Source organism: Mastigoproctus giganteus, chromosome 1, assembly GCF_048544385.1.
Source record: "Mastigoproctus giganteus isolate SK-2022 chromosome 1, ASM4854438v1, whole genome shotgun sequence".
NCBI lineage: Eukaryota > Metazoa > Arthropoda > Arachnida > Uropygi > Thelyphonidae > Mastigoproctus > Mastigoproctus giganteus.
Window position 1 is genome coordinate 9,876,204 of NC_143575.1, and position 19,272 is coordinate 9,895,475.

At 36.6% G+C, this 19,272-nt stretch overlaps 1 protein-coding gene across 1 annotated transcript in view; it reads left to right on the plus strand.

The window, feature by feature from the left end:
* The window catches only part of LOC150090543 (ATP-binding cassette sub-family C member 1-like), a 198,292-nt gene that overhangs the window by 102,674 nt on the left and 76,346 nt on the right, over positions 1-19,272 (plus strand). Inside the window, exons 12-14 of the mRNA XM_090378813.1 lie at positions 1,659-1,796; positions 7,529-7,678; positions 8,550-8,634. Of these exons, the coding sequence (XP_090234939.1) occupies positions 1,659-1,796; positions 7,529-7,678; positions 8,550-8,634 (373 nt within the window). The remainder of the gene's footprint in view (positions 1-1,658; positions 1,797-7,528; positions 7,679-8,549; positions 8,635-19,272) is intronic.

Sequence of the window (19,272 nt, forward strand, 5' to 3'; positions counted from 1 at the left end):
TGAGTGACCAACCCACAAATTCCAGTCAATATCTGGGAAATTAAAATCCCCCATTATAAGACTCTGATTTACTGGCCCATTCTATTTCCCTGTGCAGTATCTTATTATACTCATCAGAGTCATTAGGCCTATAGCACACTCCTACTCTCAAATTTGATTTACCTATGCTTATGTCACACCAAACTGACTCGACACTGCCCTGTCCATCGATGTCGACTGGTTTCACTTCCTTGGATTTTGTGTTTTTTTAACTAATAGCATAACCCCTCCTCCCTTCCTATCCTGTCTATCCTTTCTGTAGACGTTGTACTCCCCAAATTCCAGTTCTGCATTCCTTATATCTGAGTGACACCACGTCTCTGATATCCCAACAATATCTGCCTTTGATGTTTTGAGCAATACCTCAAATTCATAAAATTTATTTACTAAACTCCTAGCATTGGTGTACACGCAAGTATACATGCACCTGTTTCTATTCTTAGCTACCCTAACACAACCCATGTGTTTACTTGTACCACAGTGACTTCCAGCAGTCTCTGAAATATCCTGAACCTCATTTTTCAGGCTTCTGCTCATTCCAATAGAATCAGTGCAAGAATCTTTCACCTGTGCCAGTGGCTACTGTTAATCTATTAGTCTTTGTCTCCCCCCAAGCTAGCAGTTTTCCGACCCACCTAACACTGCCTCGATAGCATCAGCAAATATTCTTGCACCCTTTCTATTTAAGTGTATCCCATCCCTGTAGAAGCAATAATGTACAGGAATTTTTCTAGCAGGTATAAGGAGGTGATTATCCCCTTGTATAAGGCAATGGTCAGGCTACCTTGAGTACTGTATACAGGTCTGGAGGCCTCATTTTAAGAAGGATGTAGAGCTGTTGGAATGAGTACAGAAAAGGGTAGCAAAATTAGTGAATGGATCGAAGGGTTGCTCTTATGTTTTGCAGATTATAGTGCCTGTAGGCTAAGCATTTGTGAGGTGATCTGATTGAGGTGTATAAAGGCTTGAATGGCATTGAGCATGGTCAATGCTGATGGGATTCTTCCTCTTGCTCAGAATAATCACCTGAGAGGACATAAATTCAAATTGAGGAAAGTCAGTTGTAGGATAGATGTGTGGAAGTTTGCCTTTAGCCAGTGGGTAGTTAATTGGTGGAACAGACTTCCATCCTTTGTTGTGAAAGTTGATAGCCTAAATAAGTTTAAGGCTGAGCTGGACAGGTATTTGGAATGAATGGAGGAGTGAAATGGGAGCAGTTTTTTTTTTTTTTTCTAATGCTGCAAAAGCTTACTTTCTTGCATCATATGCCTCTGCTAATTCTAAATCAAGGGTCTACTGTATTAGGAAAAAAGAAACCTACAAGGTAGGGTGGTGAGTGACAGGTGGAATAAAATAATCAAGAACTATGATCTGTCCTAAACCAAACAATGATTAATGGGGAAAAGGATAATGCATATAAATTTCATTTCTAATACTTGAAACAGTTTACCTTTTTGATTATAATCTGCTGTGAAATTATTTTATACTTATGTCTATTCTGGCCACATTATCATGGGATCTGAACTTTATTTCCTGTGACTTAATAAAAATGATAAATTGTCTTGAATTTAAATTTTTTTTATATATAAACTTAATTTGTACATAATCTCTAACTGTAGATTCTCAAACTGTATGGTTGGGAACCACCTTTCTTGCGCAATATAGCAGATATACGGAAACAGGAACTATATTGCCTTGCTTTGCATAATTATTGGTATCTTGGTGGCAACTTTCTGAATGCAATAGCCCGCTTTGGGGTGAGTAAGATTTATTCACTCTGTTTCTGTAATTAAATATAGTACTGTATTATGCCCTATTTACTGTGTTATGACTTCTGTATATGGTAAATTCCTAGCCAACCTTTTTCCTTTCATGTTATCTCTCTGATAATTTACAAGTAGTTCTGATCTTTTTTGAATTAATGTAAAGAAAATCAACAGAGCAATGAATATTCAAATTAAAACCATGGCCTTTGGTACTTGTAAGCCAATCAATCTGTTTTCATAGTGTTGTACTTCTGGAAATACATTGTGTGTGTGTGTGTGTGTGTGTGTGTGTGTGTGTGTGCCCGCACGCATACGAACTGCTTATATTGTTTTATACACTTTGCTAGATTTCGTTTAGAGCTAAAACTTTTCCTGTTATGCTGAAGAAATATTCTTTCTCCTTTTTATTAATTACAGCTATACATCGATGAGCTAAAACATTGGCCACCTACCTAATATGATGTTGGTCCTCCACTTGCAGCCAAAACAGCTTTTACCTGGCAAGGCATGGATGCTACAAGATTTCTAAGTCTCTGGTGGTATCTGGTACCAACACGTAACCAGCAGATCCTGTAAGATCTGCTGATTACGTATTGGTGTTATGGGATTGATTAAGTGTCAATGGGATTGATGTCTGGGGAATTTGGAGGCCAGGGCAATACCTGGAAGTCTTCCTCATATTCCGCGAACCAGTCTAACAATCCAGGCGGTGTGGCATGGCACATTATCCTGCTGTAAGATGGCAGGATAATGTGCCATGCCACACTGCCAGAGGGGAAGACCGTTGCCACGAAAGGGTGTATCTGGTCAGCAATGTTTAGGTAGGTGGCAGATGTCAGTGCTCGGCACATGGATGACTGGACCTAGGGTATCCCAGCAGAACATTGCCCAAAGCATGCCACTGGCCTGTTTTCGTCCAACGGTGCATCCAGATGCCATCACTTCCATACCCGGCCATCCACATGGTGCAACAGAAAACGTGATTCATTGGACCAGATGACCTTCCAATCACTCAAGGTCCAGTTTTGATGCTTGCATGCCCATTGTAGGTGCTGTTGCCAGTGAACTGTGGTTAGCATGGGCACTCGTAGTGGCTTGCGGCTACGCAGCCCCATTTTCAGCAAGGTTCAATGTACTGTGTGTTGTGGCACATTACTCCCATCACCAGCATTCCAATTACCGGCAAGTTGCACCACAGTCACCCTTCTGTTGCCACATTCCATCCGGGAGATCCTTTTCTCGCCTCAAGAATCAATGAGCCGTGGTTGTCCAACACCTCGCCGGCAGTTCGTGATACACACACACACTTGAATGGGTTGTAATTCTTGCCAAAGTTTTTACAAAAAAGCACTATCAGATGCAACATTAGCTTTAAGGAATCAATTTGAAAATGCTAAATATTTCAGTGGAGAAATAGGAGTTTCAATCTGTAAATAATCTGGGCCTCAGGTTTAAGCATGAAACTGTCATGCATGTGAAAGTTTCTTTGGTTTTACCCCACACGACTGCTTTAGCAGTGTTTATGCTTTTCACAGTAACACTTATAGGGTTTGTGGGAAACCCTTAGCAATGCCCAGACAGGTAAGACAATGTTCCTGTGTTGGTTCAGCATAACTCTAACTGATTAGAAAGCTACTATCAGCCTTACAAAATTAAATGTGTTCACTGAACTTTGAATGTTCCTGTACAGTAAATGTGATTGGCTACCACATCTCCCTATGCAGCTTAGAACTTTAGATCATACTGATTAAGACCTGCAAGTAAAATTAAGAATTTTATAAAAAAATCCATTTTTATATTCTTTGCTTATTTGCAAGTTTGTTTGTTTGTGTGTACTTGAATAAGCCTGTGTTAGCTTTAAAAAAAAAATATATGCTAAGCAAGATTAGCAAAGTGCATATGTTTAACTTAAACACCATACCTTTTTAAAATATATAAAATTTCATTCTTTGGCATGTGTTCAAGTATGGAGACCGCACCTAAAGAAAGACATCGAGCTTCTTAAAAGGGTGCAAAGATGGGTAACTTGCCTGGTGAGATCAGCAAAAGGCCGTCCTTATGAAGAAAGACTTTGAATATGTGGGTTGCAGAGTTTGGAAACTAGACACCTTAAAGGAGATTTGATTGAGGTGTTTAAGGCTCTGAGAGGCATCAGTAAAATGAATGAGGACGAAATTTTCAAGGTTATAAATGATGCTAGAACTAGGGGACATAAATTCAAGTTACGGGGGGAAATGTTTAGATTGGACTGCAGGAAGTTTTTTATTTTAGCCAGCGAGTTATAAATTACTGGAATAAGTTGCCTTCATGGGTGGTAGAGGCTGACAGTTTGGGGAAATTCAAAGGTCATCTGGATAGTACTTTTGGGTAAGGGAAGCGCATAGGATGATAGGTTTAATTTCCTTTTTTTTTATTAATTATATTTTTATTTATTTTTTATTATTTTTTTATTTATTTATTTTTTTGTTTTTATCATTGTTTTGTTCGGGTTTTTTTTTTTTTTGGCTGGTGCAGCATAAACCATAGGCTTTCACCATGCGGCCATTACTAATACTATGTCTCAAAATCACTGCTTTGATCTCTGCTTCTGAATAGTTAAAATAGCCCCCTTTAATTTTTTTAAAAAAAATTAAACTAGGGTAGAGGCAAGTCATTTTATGTTGGGTCTGCTCGGTGCCAGGTACTCTGACAACTAGAGAAACACAAGTTTACATGTGGTACATGATATATAGAGATAGAATGTTTCCAGTGGATATGTTCTTGTATGGTCTTAAACAAAGCTAGTAATCTGAGGTGGTACAACATGCTGATAATGCAGCATAGGTATGTGAGTAAATTGTCTGTTTGTTCCCTTCACTAACACAGTTTAAGTAGCATACTGTTCTTCTGTGGTGGCTGTAATGCTGCAGGTGCAAAAAGTAGCAAAGTTAAATTATGATCCTAACTTGCTTGGCATATGGCACCACTGCTCTCTTCTTTTGCATTAGTGAAGGTGGAGATTTTCACATGGAGATCTTACTCTGTGCATTACAGTAGTCTCATCTATTGTCAGTCTTTCTTAACAAATAATTTGCTTCCAAACCTTCCATCTTCTCATAGATCTTAATATGCATGTTTCTTTTGGATTTTTTAAAAAATTCTTTCTGGTATCTACACACCAGAACAAAAAGTGCATGTTAAGATATGTTTGAAGATGGAAAGTTTGGAAAGTCTTTCTTTAAGAAAGACTGTCAACAGATGACATTACATTACTACTGTAATGCAGAATAAAGATCTTGTGAAAGTCTGAATACCAAAACAAAAATAATGTATGAATCCATATGTTGTATGAATAGCAAATAGTTTTTACAACTGGCTGTACACAATTATCTTTGAGTAGCGATCTTTGCACACTGTAGCAGTAGATGTATGAACACCTAAGCCTGATATTTGGTACTTCCTCTCTTTAAATTGTTTAAACTATAATCTAGCTATTCTATAGGGAAGTGTAGATTCTCTATAGGCTTCCAGTAACATAGAATAGGTGCCTAATAACTTTCTTAAATGGTAGCAAAATTTATAAGCAGAATACTGTTCTACACAACATTGAGATAGATAACTAGATTGAAAGAAATGATTTTAGCAATTAGTAGTAATTCCAGAAATCATTTCTATATCAGCACAGCATTATTATTAGTAAATTATATTTTTGGTGTTTATTCTCTTCACTCATCACTAAGTAGCATACTGTTCTTAGTGTATGGTAGCCCTAATATCATAAGCAAAAAATGATTAAGCATCTTTGAGCAGCTGTTATTGCAAATGTATGCTCAGTAGATTGTCATATATTTGAATAAAGGATAGTTATATACAACTGAAGTAGAAATATTTGGAAGATTTTCTATTTTTTTTTTTTTTAGAACCTGTTACAGAATATTTTGGAAATAAACAAGGAGTTACCTTTTATTCGGTGCATAGGATTTCTTCTTTCCCAAATCTCCTTATACGAATAAATTACAAAATGATACTTAAAACAAATTTACATAATTAAAATAGTTTAAAACTCATAATGTATTCCTCCCTATTGACACATGGACAGTCCAACATCCCAGGATCACAGCGGAGAACCCACCCAGACCCCAGAAACATTTAACCCCCCCCATGCAACCTTTAGTGAAGGAAGACATTTAGTCATAAATGCAAAATTACAATATGAATAAAATGCTATTAAAATAAGATGAAAGTACCATAAAACCATGCAATTAAATTCCTCACTGGAATATCAATAAGTTACTATTAAAATACTATGAGACAAAATAACTAAAAGATTTCACCCTTAAGTAGACTAAGACTTTTCAACTATTGTCATGTTCACAGGGTAGAATGAAACTAACAAAACAGGGAATCTTATAAATAGGAGATTAGTCTTTGGTACACATGCGTTCGAAAATCCACGAATCAGATATGAGAAATGGTCAGCAAACGTTGATAGTTTTTTTTTTTTTGTATTTTCATTTCTGAAGTCTTGGCAATCAATAACTTTGTATAATTATGTTAAATACTTAAATTTGGGCTTCATTAAACAGGAATGTATTGTTTTCATTTATCACATGGAATGCTAGTTCCAATGCGTTTGCACATGAGGCGTGAACTGATGCTTCATGTTGCCTAACCCTAGAGTTTAAAATGCATCTGGTGGCTCCAACGTAAAACGAATCACAATCATTGCAAGAAATGTGGCAGACAAGGTCATGTGTTAGTCGGGAAGTTGATAATACCGTGTGATTTTTAAGTGTGGCATATAATTTACGGACCAGTTTTGCTACTATTTGCATTTCAGTACCTCTGAAGAGGTTTATAATTTGTCTGTACCAGTGTTCAACATATGGCATTGAAATAAAATATTTTTTTTACTAATCCTGTCATTGTCTTTAAAATAATCAAGTGGCTTTAAAAAAAGTAAAGCCACTTGATTACTGCTGTGCTATTTGCCAATGCAGATTTGCAGTGTTCTTTCTTCAAAGAGAACATTGCAAATCTGCTACAGCCAGTCCAGGATCCCATTTTGAATCAAAAATGGAAAACACTTATTTCTGAAGAACATTTAGCTTTCTAGAAATTGATTATAGTTCATAATTCTTGATTGATGCAGTTTCTAAGTTTTGTTTCTGTTAATTCTTTAATAGTCTAAATTCATTACAAGCTCTGAACATAAAATAGTGCCATAACTATGGTTAGAACATCATTTCATTATTACCCAATGACTTTTATAGTATTAAATAACCAGCACTGTTTCTTCAAGACTGTTCTTATTTGTGTCTTGTTTCTCTCAGTAGGATTTGCAATGCATGGAAAAACATAAGTAAACATTGAACTTATGAAGGACTATATTCATCTTGATGACATATTAATGCTATCACAATAATATAACTTAAATTGCTTTATTCTTTGCTATTTTGAAACATTTTTAATGACCTTTCTAACTTCCTTGATGGCTACCTGAAAGGAATCAACTACAAAAATTGACCACATGATTAGGAATAAAGGGATTGTAAATTATATAATGCTAAGCATGTCAGTTTTAACCAGGATAGAGAATTAATGACGTCTGTATATGGTAAATGGGGAAAATATCTCCCATTTACTATATACAGACTCAGTTGCAAGCTTGATATGAATACAGAAATTCCAATTTTTTTTTTATTTAAAAAATTAAGTTGGAGTAAAATTATTTTATTTTGTAGGTAGCACTGGCCATGTTTGCTGTGTATATTCTTCATGATCCTACACATGTTCTTGATGCCCAGAAAGCATTTGTTTCCCTCTGTATATTGGACTCATTTCCTTTTCCTCTAGGTAGCTTTCTTTCTTCTTTAATTTTGAGGATTTCAAAGGTAAGTAGGGACACAAACATTTTATTATTTTTTGATTGTATGTTTAGTTGTATTATGGCATTAGGGATTGCTAGTAGATTATCTTATAATTAAAACTTTGCAAAATAAAGCTTTATTGTTGTGTGTGCATGTTGTGTGGTTTCTCATTTTAGCTAAATCATTACTCTTATCCATGAAAACATTCTCTAATGCCCTCAGCATAAGTTATGATTGTTTCCTTCTACTCTTTTTTTTTCTTAGCTCATACTGAATTTAAATTATTGAATTCTGACCACATAGTTAATTATTGTACAGTTTGAGTTCCTTTATTGAACTAATGCTGCTTTGCTTTGACGCTACTGCCATTTGTTCTATGACATAAGAATGCAGAGAGGAAAAACTAAACTTAACCTTTTCCATATATCAGTGAAATTAGTAGAAAACTTTTATAACAAAAAATCTGTTCTTTTTATAAATTTAGGAAACATTATTTTAATACTATAAAACACTATTTAATAAACATTCATATCACGTCAGATAGATAATTTACATTATATCTTCCAGTTAACTAAAGTTCACCCACTTCACAGCTAAGTAAAAGTAGAGGATTCACTCACTCTTGCACCCTCATCATGCTGCTTGTATTTGTAATAAAAAAGGTTTATGGATATCACAATGTGCCAAAATCTATAATTCTAATAAGTTCCATTTTGCTACATTCTTTAATATGGATCATATTCCTAACTCAACAATTTAATTATTCCATAATAACATTGTATTACAAAACCTACCTACTCTAGTAATTATCACATTTTATTGAAAGAATGCAATTGTTACATAGAGGAACTTGGCAGGAATTTTTTATAACTATTTTGTAATTAACATTTTTAAGGCAAGGATGTCTTTGAAGAGACTTCAAACTTTCCTTAGCAGTGAAGAGCATGACCCAACCAGTGTTGGATGCGAACCTGTGGAAGGCAAGTAATATTTTGTTTAATTGAATATAGTGTACTTAAATCTTTGCTGACATTTGGAGTAATATGTTCCTAGATAAATTATTCCTAGATTTATCTAATTGAATGCTTTTTTTCCTATAAGAATATTACATAATGAGATGTTATGTTCTTGACACACCTCAAAAAAGTACTATTTTCTTATAGAAAGTGGAATGAAAGCAAATTAAAATCAGAAGGTAATTCCTCTAGCACCTATCTTTGTTAAATATTTCTCATTTTTTAATTTTTTAAAATTATCTTTATACTTGTATACAGCTCTGAAGTAACCAGAAACATTCATAACTTAGCAGTTGTTTTAAGGCAGCCAATACAAGTTCAATAGTTGGCAATGTGCCATGCAAATTTTGTAGATGTGTACAGATTTCATCACCTGACATGCATACCATGTACTTGTCCAAGACCATGATTCCTTTATAATTTTAATATTTAAAGTCATAAATAATATATAGATTTCACTTAACTTTCATTATTATTATTTGTGGAATGCATTTTGGAAGATTGCTTTATACAAATAGCATGATAATTCATCATAGTTAAAATTGTTTCATGCTTTGAATGTCCTATAGCAATCTTGTGCAATGTATATATGGAATATAACTGGATCTAGAAACTTGCTCAGATAAATGAAAGCCAATGTAAGTCTTTTAGGTTGGCAATGTCTAAGTGACCAAAGGAAGGGAATAAGGAATTTTACATTTGTATACATACAAAGAAAAGAGAATCAGACTGGACCATTATTTGAATAATGAATACATGATATTAAAATAACCCCAGCTGATTTTTGAATGGATAAAATCAGCAATAGTATCACACTAGAAAAACTTGAGCCTGAAGGCAAGTATTCCTTGGGTAGATGCATATACACAGTTATTTTTTAAGGAGCAATGAGGAAGTACATGAAACAATTAAGGTTAATTATCAAGAGCTTCATTTGGCTTGAGGAGGTGAATGACTGTCTTGGATTGAAGTGCCAATGTTACTGCCAATCCATAAAGGTGGTTCTAAGAGCTGGTTAATGTCTGACTTTGTTGATGGAGACAATGATAATGGTTTCCCTCTACAGTTCTGTAAAGGGAAACTTATTTAACTGGCCTGAAAACTTATGACAGTGTCACTAATGAGTTGGATGCTTACAACTCATTAGTGACAGGTTTAAAATTATTTAAATTACATAAAAACACTTGTCTTAGTCCTGCACAAGTGATTGTTATATAAGCAGGAGCATACTGAGACCTTTTTAAAATGAATTGCAGGATGGCCACATGACATGAGGAAAAGGGTTATAATTAATGGTTACTATTTAGAGTGGGGTAGGGCTAAAAGTGGGGTCCCTTATGGGTTAAGGCTTGCACTTCTATTTCTGATTTTCTTAAAAGATATTGATGAAGGGGTATAGCAAAAAATATCACAATTTGCAAATATTATGATCAATCAGGTAGTAAATAACCAGCAACAAGCAGCACCTCATCAGAATGACTGACTGTCTGAGGGATGAGAACAGCTATGGTTATTCCTGCAAAATGCAAAGTTTTATACTTAGGAAATAACTCCAGAATAATTTGGAGGAATTGAATTAAAAATAGTATATAAAGTAAGGGATTCAGATCGGGTTCATTCAGGCTGGAAAAGTTCATGCATACAGGCGTCATGGAGGGCCTATGATGTCCTGTTGATTTATCAAATAATTACCTTATTAGTGAGGTTGGAATTTAAGTTTTAATTAAATCAGGGTTTGACTGATCATAGGAAATTTTCCTTTAGCCAATGTTTAACATGTAGGTTAGTGCAAAAGCATAATTTTAACGTAGCCATTTATCAAAATAGTTAAATTAATTAAATTGGCATCGTTTTGGTTATATCGTATATTGTGAAAGCCATCACAACGAGTTGCCACAGTATTGTTACTACTTAGAATAAATAACACGTCACCAGTGGAGCAAAGTCTATTATTTATTCTCAGCGGATACCAGTTTCAAAGCTTGTTGGCTTCTCTTTAGTGGTTGGGCAGGTACACTGGTGTTGTAATAGTGACAACCCAGTTGTGAAGTATAAAACTTCACAATGAGAGATGCACGATGGTGTGCAGTGATGTAGACTATAAAATATTTAAGGGCAAAGGCCTCGCGCTACAAGGTAGAATGACTAATATGTAGGTTAGTGCAAAAGTAATGACTACATTTTAATTTAACTACTTTGGTAGATGGCTACATTAAAATGTAGCCATCTACCAAAGTAGTTAAATTAATTAATTAAATTGGCTTTATTTCGGTTAGCATTAATAGAGGCATACAATGCAAGAAAGCAAGCTTATGCAGAATCAGCCAAAAAAACTCTCCCATTTCACTCCTCTGCTTGTTCCAAATACCTCTCCAGCTCAGCCTTTAATTTATCTAGGCTATCAACTTCCACAACAAAAGATGGAAGTCTGTTTCACAAATCAACTACCTTCTGGCTAAAGGCAAACTTCTGCATATCTATCCTACAACTGTCTTTCCTCAATTTGAATTTATGCCCTCTCAGGTGATTATTCTGAGCAAGAGGAAGAATCCCATCAGCATTGAGCATGCTCAAACCATTCAAGGCTTTATGTACCTCAGGCACTAATCTGCAAAACTTAAGCCTGTATATCATTGACAAGACACCATGAGCTACTCTTGCAGACCATCTGCACTGCTCAGAAAACTTCAAATCTGCCTGCACAATTACTCCCAGGTCCTTTTTGTTCTCTACCACTGTCAGTGTAGTACCACAGAGTTGATACATTACTCCGGGGTTATTGCTTCCCATATGTAGTACTTTACATTTGTCAATATTAAACTTCATTTGCCACCTCGCAGCCCATCTGCTCAACTTTTCTAGATCCTGTTGCAGCAGCGTACTGTCATTAGTGTCCTTTACAATCCTGCCAACCTTCATATTGTATGAAAACTTGGACATTAAGCCTGATACACCATCATCAATATCATTTATAAATACAGAAAACAACAATGGACCCAACACTGAACCCTGAGGGACTCCACTAATAACATTAGTCCACAAAGAGCAGTGTCCATTGATTACCACTCTGTCTTCTCCCACTCAACCATCCCTTTATCCATAGCAGCAATTTGCCTTCAATGCCACACTGCTCCAATTTGTGCAGCAGTCTTCCATGTGCAACAGTATCAAAAGCCTTTCTAAGATCCAAATATATATCAAAGTTATTCCCTGCATCCAGTTCCTTTGTGACCACATCATAGCATCCAATCAAATTGGTCAGGCAAGACTTTCCCTTAACAAAACCATGCTGTGTCAGAGGTATAACTGAAGTCTTGTCTAGATGATCCTGCAGTGCTTCTTTAACCAATGCCTCCATTAATTTCCCTGGAACAGAAGTTAAACTAAGAGGCCTATAATTACTTGTTGCCCTTTGTTCTTCCTTTGTGAATTGGGGTCACATTTACACATGTCCAGTCCATGGGTACCTCCCCTGAGTCCAAGCTCTCATAATTATGTCTTAGGGTTTGCTTACTTCCTTTGCTGCCTCCTTTAATATAACTGGATAGATCCCATCCATCCCAGGTGCCTTTTTTGTTTACCTTCAACAATTTATTCTCCACTTTCCTCTTAGTTATTACAAAATCATCTAGCTCACTGCCAGAGTTTAATTCGCTTCTGGTATTCCCCTCCCTGAACAATTCATATGTGATGTAGATACAAAATACTCATTTAGTTTCTTAGCTATCTGAGCAGAAACTGCCATAATGAAGTTTTAATTTATTTCTATTAATTGTTTCTAAAACTCCTCCCCTTTTGCATATTTCTTATTACAAAATTAACCTTTTAGTACTCCCCTATTCCTTTGTTATGCCTTCTTACTAAGGATTTCTACAGAATCTTTTACTTGTAATATTCAATTATCAACTCCATTATAACGAAGCATAGAAGTACATAACTCTCACAAAGTTCTACTGAGCTGTCTCTTAAAATAACCTATATTATAAAGAGAAGTGGTACGCTACTAGCTTGGACATAAATTACTTGCCTTTAGTGATATTCACGCATATGGGTATCAGCAGTAGTGCCAAATACGGTAATGTGCTTGGTACTTCGGGTAGTCACCGGACAGAATGAGAGAAGGGGGACATTGGGATTATTCCTTTTCCATCATGTGCCATCCAGGTGCATGAGACGAGTACTGGAGGGTCCAATCAGATCTAAGATATATGTAAACACTGGAGGATCTTCTCTTTAAAAACTGGGTCCAAGGAGACCCAGGAGTTCAAGGAAGAGAAAGGAAAAGTTAAAAATTCAACAGAGCTGAGAAAGGAGTGTTTGGAGGTGTTGTTGAAGCAGTTTTTGACCACAGTGTGCAAAAAATGCCATGATAGTATTTCTTTGTGATATCGTGTCTGTGTCCATTGCCAAGAAGGCAGCCTCCCAGTTTGTCCAGATGAAGTCACCTGTGAGAGGACAGCAAGGGAGCAAGAGAGGAGAATGGGCTAAGTGAGAATCCCTTTTCATAAGAGTGAAAGGATTGAGAAAATAATTGAACAGAAAATATCCATGTTAATTCTTACCCATAAGGAATGATGATTTCTTCCTAAGAATATATATATTTCTTCTTAATGTTATGCCTAATATATCTTGTGTTTCTTAGTATTCTGATAACTTAATAGATATGGCTAATGAATTCATATTTCCAATAACATGTTTTCAAAACAATGACAATGTCTATTTATGTGGAATTACTATAATATGGTCTCAAATGAGTGACCACTATGACTAATTATGTTGACTTTCTCTTATAAATGTAGAATATGTTATATTAGAATGTTCATGTCTTTAATCTTCTTGGATGGAAGGTATGATGTATGTTTGTTCATTAATTTGTTATATTAAATGTTTTGTTTGAAATAATTCTCTCTGCTAACTCTTCATTTACACCAGAGAAAAACCAGTTGTAGGCTCAAAAGTTTTTATGGTGTTAGATTTTAAGCTATTTAGTATAACTGAAGTCTCTAATGTAAAAAAAATGCTAATCCAGATTGCGATATTTTATTGGTGGGGTGATTCCCTCCTTTTAGAATATTCAGGATACACGAGATTATTGTCCTATTCTACCAATAGACTGATATATTAAGCTAGCAGAATGTTCAGAATTTAAGTGCACTGATAGTGCAAAATATTAAGCACCTGAATTCCCTATCATCACTTATCCCGTGAATTCCCTATCATCACTTATCCCCAGATGCTGCAACCCCCATTACACTGGCTAATTCACCCCCCCCAACATCTGGCACCACGACCCCCCCCAATAGATCATTAACAGTTGAACCATCAATACCCAGTGGACCAATCTGATTCTTCCCTTTCCTTCTAGAGTTTATATAGGTAAAGAACTCTTTTCTGTTTTTCTTTGCATCTTTTGCCAAGGATTTCTCATAATCTGCCTTTGCCTGCCTAATCTCCTTTGTGACCAGCTTATATCTATCATAGGGTTCCATGTCACCCACTAATTTATATCTCTCCCATGCATTTTTCTTCTCTGCCACATGTCTCATTAGTTCATCTGACAACCATTTAGGCCTAAACTTTGAACTATATTTCTTAGTTGGTATGTAAAGCCTAGTAGCTTCCAACATTAATTCTTTGAATGCATCCCATTTTGAATTTGCTGTTGGTAACATCATCAGTTTGTCCCACAGTATAGAATTTAAATACTGTCTCAGACCATCGTAGTTGCCTTTACAAAAGCAATAACTCTTCCCTTTACCCCTCATGGTAGTTACCTCTTTGAGTAAATCCCACTTCAGCACACTGATTACTGCCACATAGTGGTTCCTTTATCTGCAGATTCTTAATGCATGAAGAATCACTACTGATAATCAGATCAACTCCCTCTAGTTGCCTCCCAAACATGCTGATGTAGAAAACAATCATACATTAAATCCACAAAAGCCTTGCTAGTGTGTGAGTGACCAACCCACAAATTCCAGTCAATATCTGGGAAATTAAAATCCCCCATTATAAGACAGTCTGATTTACTGGTCCACTATTTCCCTGTACAGTTATTATTATACTCATCGAAACCATTAGGCCTATAACACATTCCTACTCAATTTTGATCTCCCAGTGCTTGTCACCCCAAACTGACTCGAACTGTCTAGTGATGTCAACTGGCTTCACTTCCTTGGATTTTGTTTCTTAACTAATAGCATAACCCCTCCTCCCTTACTATCCTTTCTGTACACATTGTACTCCCCAAATTCCAGTTCTGCATTCCTTATATCTGTGTGACACCACGTCTCTGATATCCCAACAATATCTGCCTTTGATGTTTTGACCAACACCTCAAAATTCATCAAATTTATTTAATAAACTCCTTTGGTATATACACAAGTATACATGCGTTGGTATATACGCAAGTATACATGCACCTATTCCTATTCTTAGCTACCCTAACTCAATGCAATGACTCCCAGCAGTCTCTGAAATACACTGCATCTTTTTCTAGGCTTGCTGCTCATTCCAATAGAAGCACTTTCACCTCTGCCAGCAGTTGCTGTTAATCTATTAGTCCTTGTATCCCCCCCCCAGTTTTCTGACCCACCTAACACTGCCTCAATAGCATCAGCAAATATTCTTGCACTCTTTCTATTTAAGTGTATCCCATCCCTGTAGAAGCACAGTCTCTCCTATTAACAAGTACAGACCAGGCCGAAAAAAATTCTATCCCTTGAGCCTTGCAAAGTTCATATTGCAAATGCCTTCACAATGAGTTGCCATGGTATTTTTCTACCTTGAATAAATAACACTTCACAAGTGGAGAAGACTACTTTTATTTATTCTCAGCGGATACTGCCACTCAGACGGCAGCATTTCAAAGCTTTGTTGGCTTCTCTTCTATTTAAGGGCAAAGGCCTCATACTAAGAGGTAGAATGACTAACATGTCACTCACAATATGAGGCATTAACAATATGAGATATAACCAAAACAATGCCAATTTAATTAAACTATTTTGGCTACGTTGAAATGACGCTTGTGCACTAAACTACATGTTAGTCATGCTACCTCGTAGCATGAGACCTTTACCCTTAAATATTTTAGTCTACACCACTGCACACCATCGGGCATCTCTCATATTGTGAAGTTATACTTCATAACTGGGTTGTCACTGTTGCAACACCAGGGTACCCTGCCTACCCACCAAAGAGACGACAAGCTTTGGTATGGTGCCGTCTGGGTGATGGTATCCGCTGAGAATAAATAAGAGTAGTCTTCTCTACTGGTGAAGTGTTATTTATTCGAGGTAGTACATTACCATGGCAACTTGTTGTGAAGGCATTCATAATATGATATATAACCAAAACGATGCCAAATTAATTAAACTATTTTGGTAGATGGCTACATTAAAATGATAAGGGCTGTTGGCCTTTGCCCTTAAATATTTTATAGCCAATGTTGTTATTAACTTTATTAAATTTATAAGTTGCCTCCACAGGTAGTTAAGGGCAACAGCCCATTAGAAATTCAAAAATGAACTGAATCAGTACCTGTGAAAAGACATACGTAAGGGTGATTTTATAGCAAAAAAGCCTATTTTTGGTAGCAAAACAAAGGCCAGGCTTCTGTAGCAAAAAGAACTTGGAATAACTGGTATCTGTAGCTAATGGATGAGTATAAGGAACCACAGAGCATTTTTTTGACTGTTTGTGTTTAAGAGAAAGAAAATATGAAGAATAATATGAAAGCAACTTAACTGTTCACTGGTTTTTAGCTCATAGGCTAATATAAATTAAAATGAATACAAAAAGCTATTGTAACAGTAGAAGTGCCAAGTAAACATTTGAGTCAAATCAGTTTTTAAAAAGCTCAAAAGTTTAAAGGAATATTGAAAAATTTTAGCATTAGTAGAGGCATATGATGTAAGAAAGCAAGCCTATGCAGCATCAGCTGAAAAAAAAAAAAAAAAACACTCCCATTTCACCCCTCCATTCATTCAAAATACGTGTCCAGCTCAGTCTTAAATTTATTTAGGCTATCAACTTCCACAACAAGGAATGGAAGTCTGTTCCACCAACCAACCAACTACCGGCTGGCTAAAGGCAAATTTCCACACATCTATCCTACATCTGTCTTTCCCCAATTTGAATTTATGTCCTCTCAGGTAATTATTCTGAGCAAGAGGAAGAATCCCATCGGCATTGGGCATGCTCAAACCATTCAAGACTTCATTAGCATTAGTAGAGGCATATGATGCAAGTAAGAAAGCTTATGCAGCATCAGCCAAAAAAAAAAACCTTCCAATTCACCCCTTCGTTCGATCGAAATACCTGACCAGCTGAGCCTTAAATTTATTTAGGCTATCAACTTTCACAACCAGGGATGGAAGTCTGTTCCACCAATCAATTACCTGCTGGCTAAAGGCAAATTTCCAAACATCTGTCCTACATCTGTCTTTTCTCAATTTGAATTTATGCCCTCTCAGGTGATTATTCTGAGCAAGAGGAAGAATCCCATCAGCATTGAGCATGCTCAAACCATTCAAGGCTTTATACACCTCTATCAGATCACCTCGCCAGTGCCAAGTCTCCAGACACTGTAATTTGCAAAACTTAAGCCTTTCTTTGTAAGATCAACCATTTGTTCCATTCACTAATCTTGTTGCCCTTCTCTGTACTCGTTCCAGCAGCTCTAGATCCTTCTTGAAATGAGGCCTCCAGACCTATATACAGTACTCAAGGTGTGGCTTGACCATTGCATTATACAAGGGAATAATCACCTCCTTATCCCTGCTAGAAAAATTCCTGCATTTCATTGACAAGACACCATGAGCTGCTCTTGCTGCCCATCTGCACTGCTCAGGGAACTTCATATCTGCCTGCACAATTACCCCCAGATCCTTTTTGTTCTCTACCATTGTCAGTGTAGTACCACAGAGTTGATGTCACTCTGGGGTTAATGCTTCCCATATGTAGTACTTTACATTTGTCAATGTTAAACTTCATTTGCCACCTCTCAGCCCATCTGCTCAACCTTTCCAGATCCTGTTGCAGCAGCATAGCATCAGTAGTGTCCTTAACAACCCTGCCAACCTTTGTATCATCTGCAAACTTTGACATTAAGCTTGATATACCATCATTAATATTATTTATAAATACAGAAAATAATGGACCCAACACAGAACCCTGAGGGACTCCACTAATAACATTAGACCACGATGAGCAGTATCCATTGATTACCACTCTGTCTTCTCCCCCTCAACCACACCTTTATCCATTGCAGCAATTTGCCTCCAATTTTTTTTTTTATGTAAACCCCAAACACGAGAGGTGCTAGAACCTATAGTACTTAGTACCGTGCTTGGGTTGGAGGTTGAGAAGACGAAAGGAGATATTTATTGACATGGGACTTGAAATTCTGTGGACTGCAATTTTCAGGAAATACGTATGAAGGAAGGTTGTTCCAGAAAACGGCAGTTGAATGAATGAACGAGGAAGATGAAAAGTTGGTTCTGTGAGTTTGAAGTTGGACAGTAAATGGCTGGTGGCGGCACGTGTTCGGACTGTTTTGAAAGAGAGCAGGAATTATAGAAGCTAATTCAGAAGAACAGTGCCCATGGAAGTATCTGTAGAAGAGGCATGCAGCAGAAACAGTATGTCTATGAGACAGAGTGCAGAGACTCTGTTAGAGATGAGTCATTAATTACCCTAACTGCCCTCTTCTGAATGGAATCAAGACGCCTGAGTGAGGTTTTGGGGGCACCACCCCAAATGTGGGAAGAATATTCCATGGCAGGGCGGATTTGCGATTTATACAGAGTGAGAAGCTGTTTGGAAGAAAAGTAACGCCGAGAGCAAAAGACAAAACCAAGTTTTTTAGATAGAGAAGAAGCAATATTTATCATGTGCTTGGGCCAAGAGAGATTAGAAGTCAGGGTAATCTCCAAAAGAAATCCTATCCATAGTTTTGCAGATGCTATCATCTGCTAAACTATGGATAGGATTTCCAGTCAATGGAAGAAGGTCATTAATATACAAGAGGAAAAGAGTGGGGGGAAAGAACTGAACCTTGAGGGACACCAGCATTAGTGGAGAAGTTAGACAGAGTCATCTACCATCATCCTCAGTGAACGATCAGAGAGAAAACTGGATAACCAATTACTAAAAACAGTTGGAAACCATAAGATGGAAGCTTGTTAAGAAGACCTTTATGCCAAACACGATCGAAAGCCTTTGAGATGTCAAGAGCAACTACTTGTGTTTCGCTGAACTTTTCCATTGAATTAGTCCATAAATGGGTAACATAAGCCAGAATATCACCAGTGAATAGACACTGACGGAATCCATACTGGCAATCGTTGATCAGATGGAAGGTTTCTAGGTAGTTTAAAATTTGGCGGTTAATTGATTTCTCCATTACTTTAGAAAGAGAAGTAATTGCAATGGGACGATAATTGTATGGGAGGGATTTGTCACCCTTTTTAGGAACTGGCTGGAGATGAGCAAATTTCCAAGCAGAAGGAAAAACACCTTTGGAATAAGAAAGTGAAAAAAGGGGGCAAAGAATAGGAGACAAGTGGAGAAATACTATTGGGACCTGGAGCTTTCTTAGCA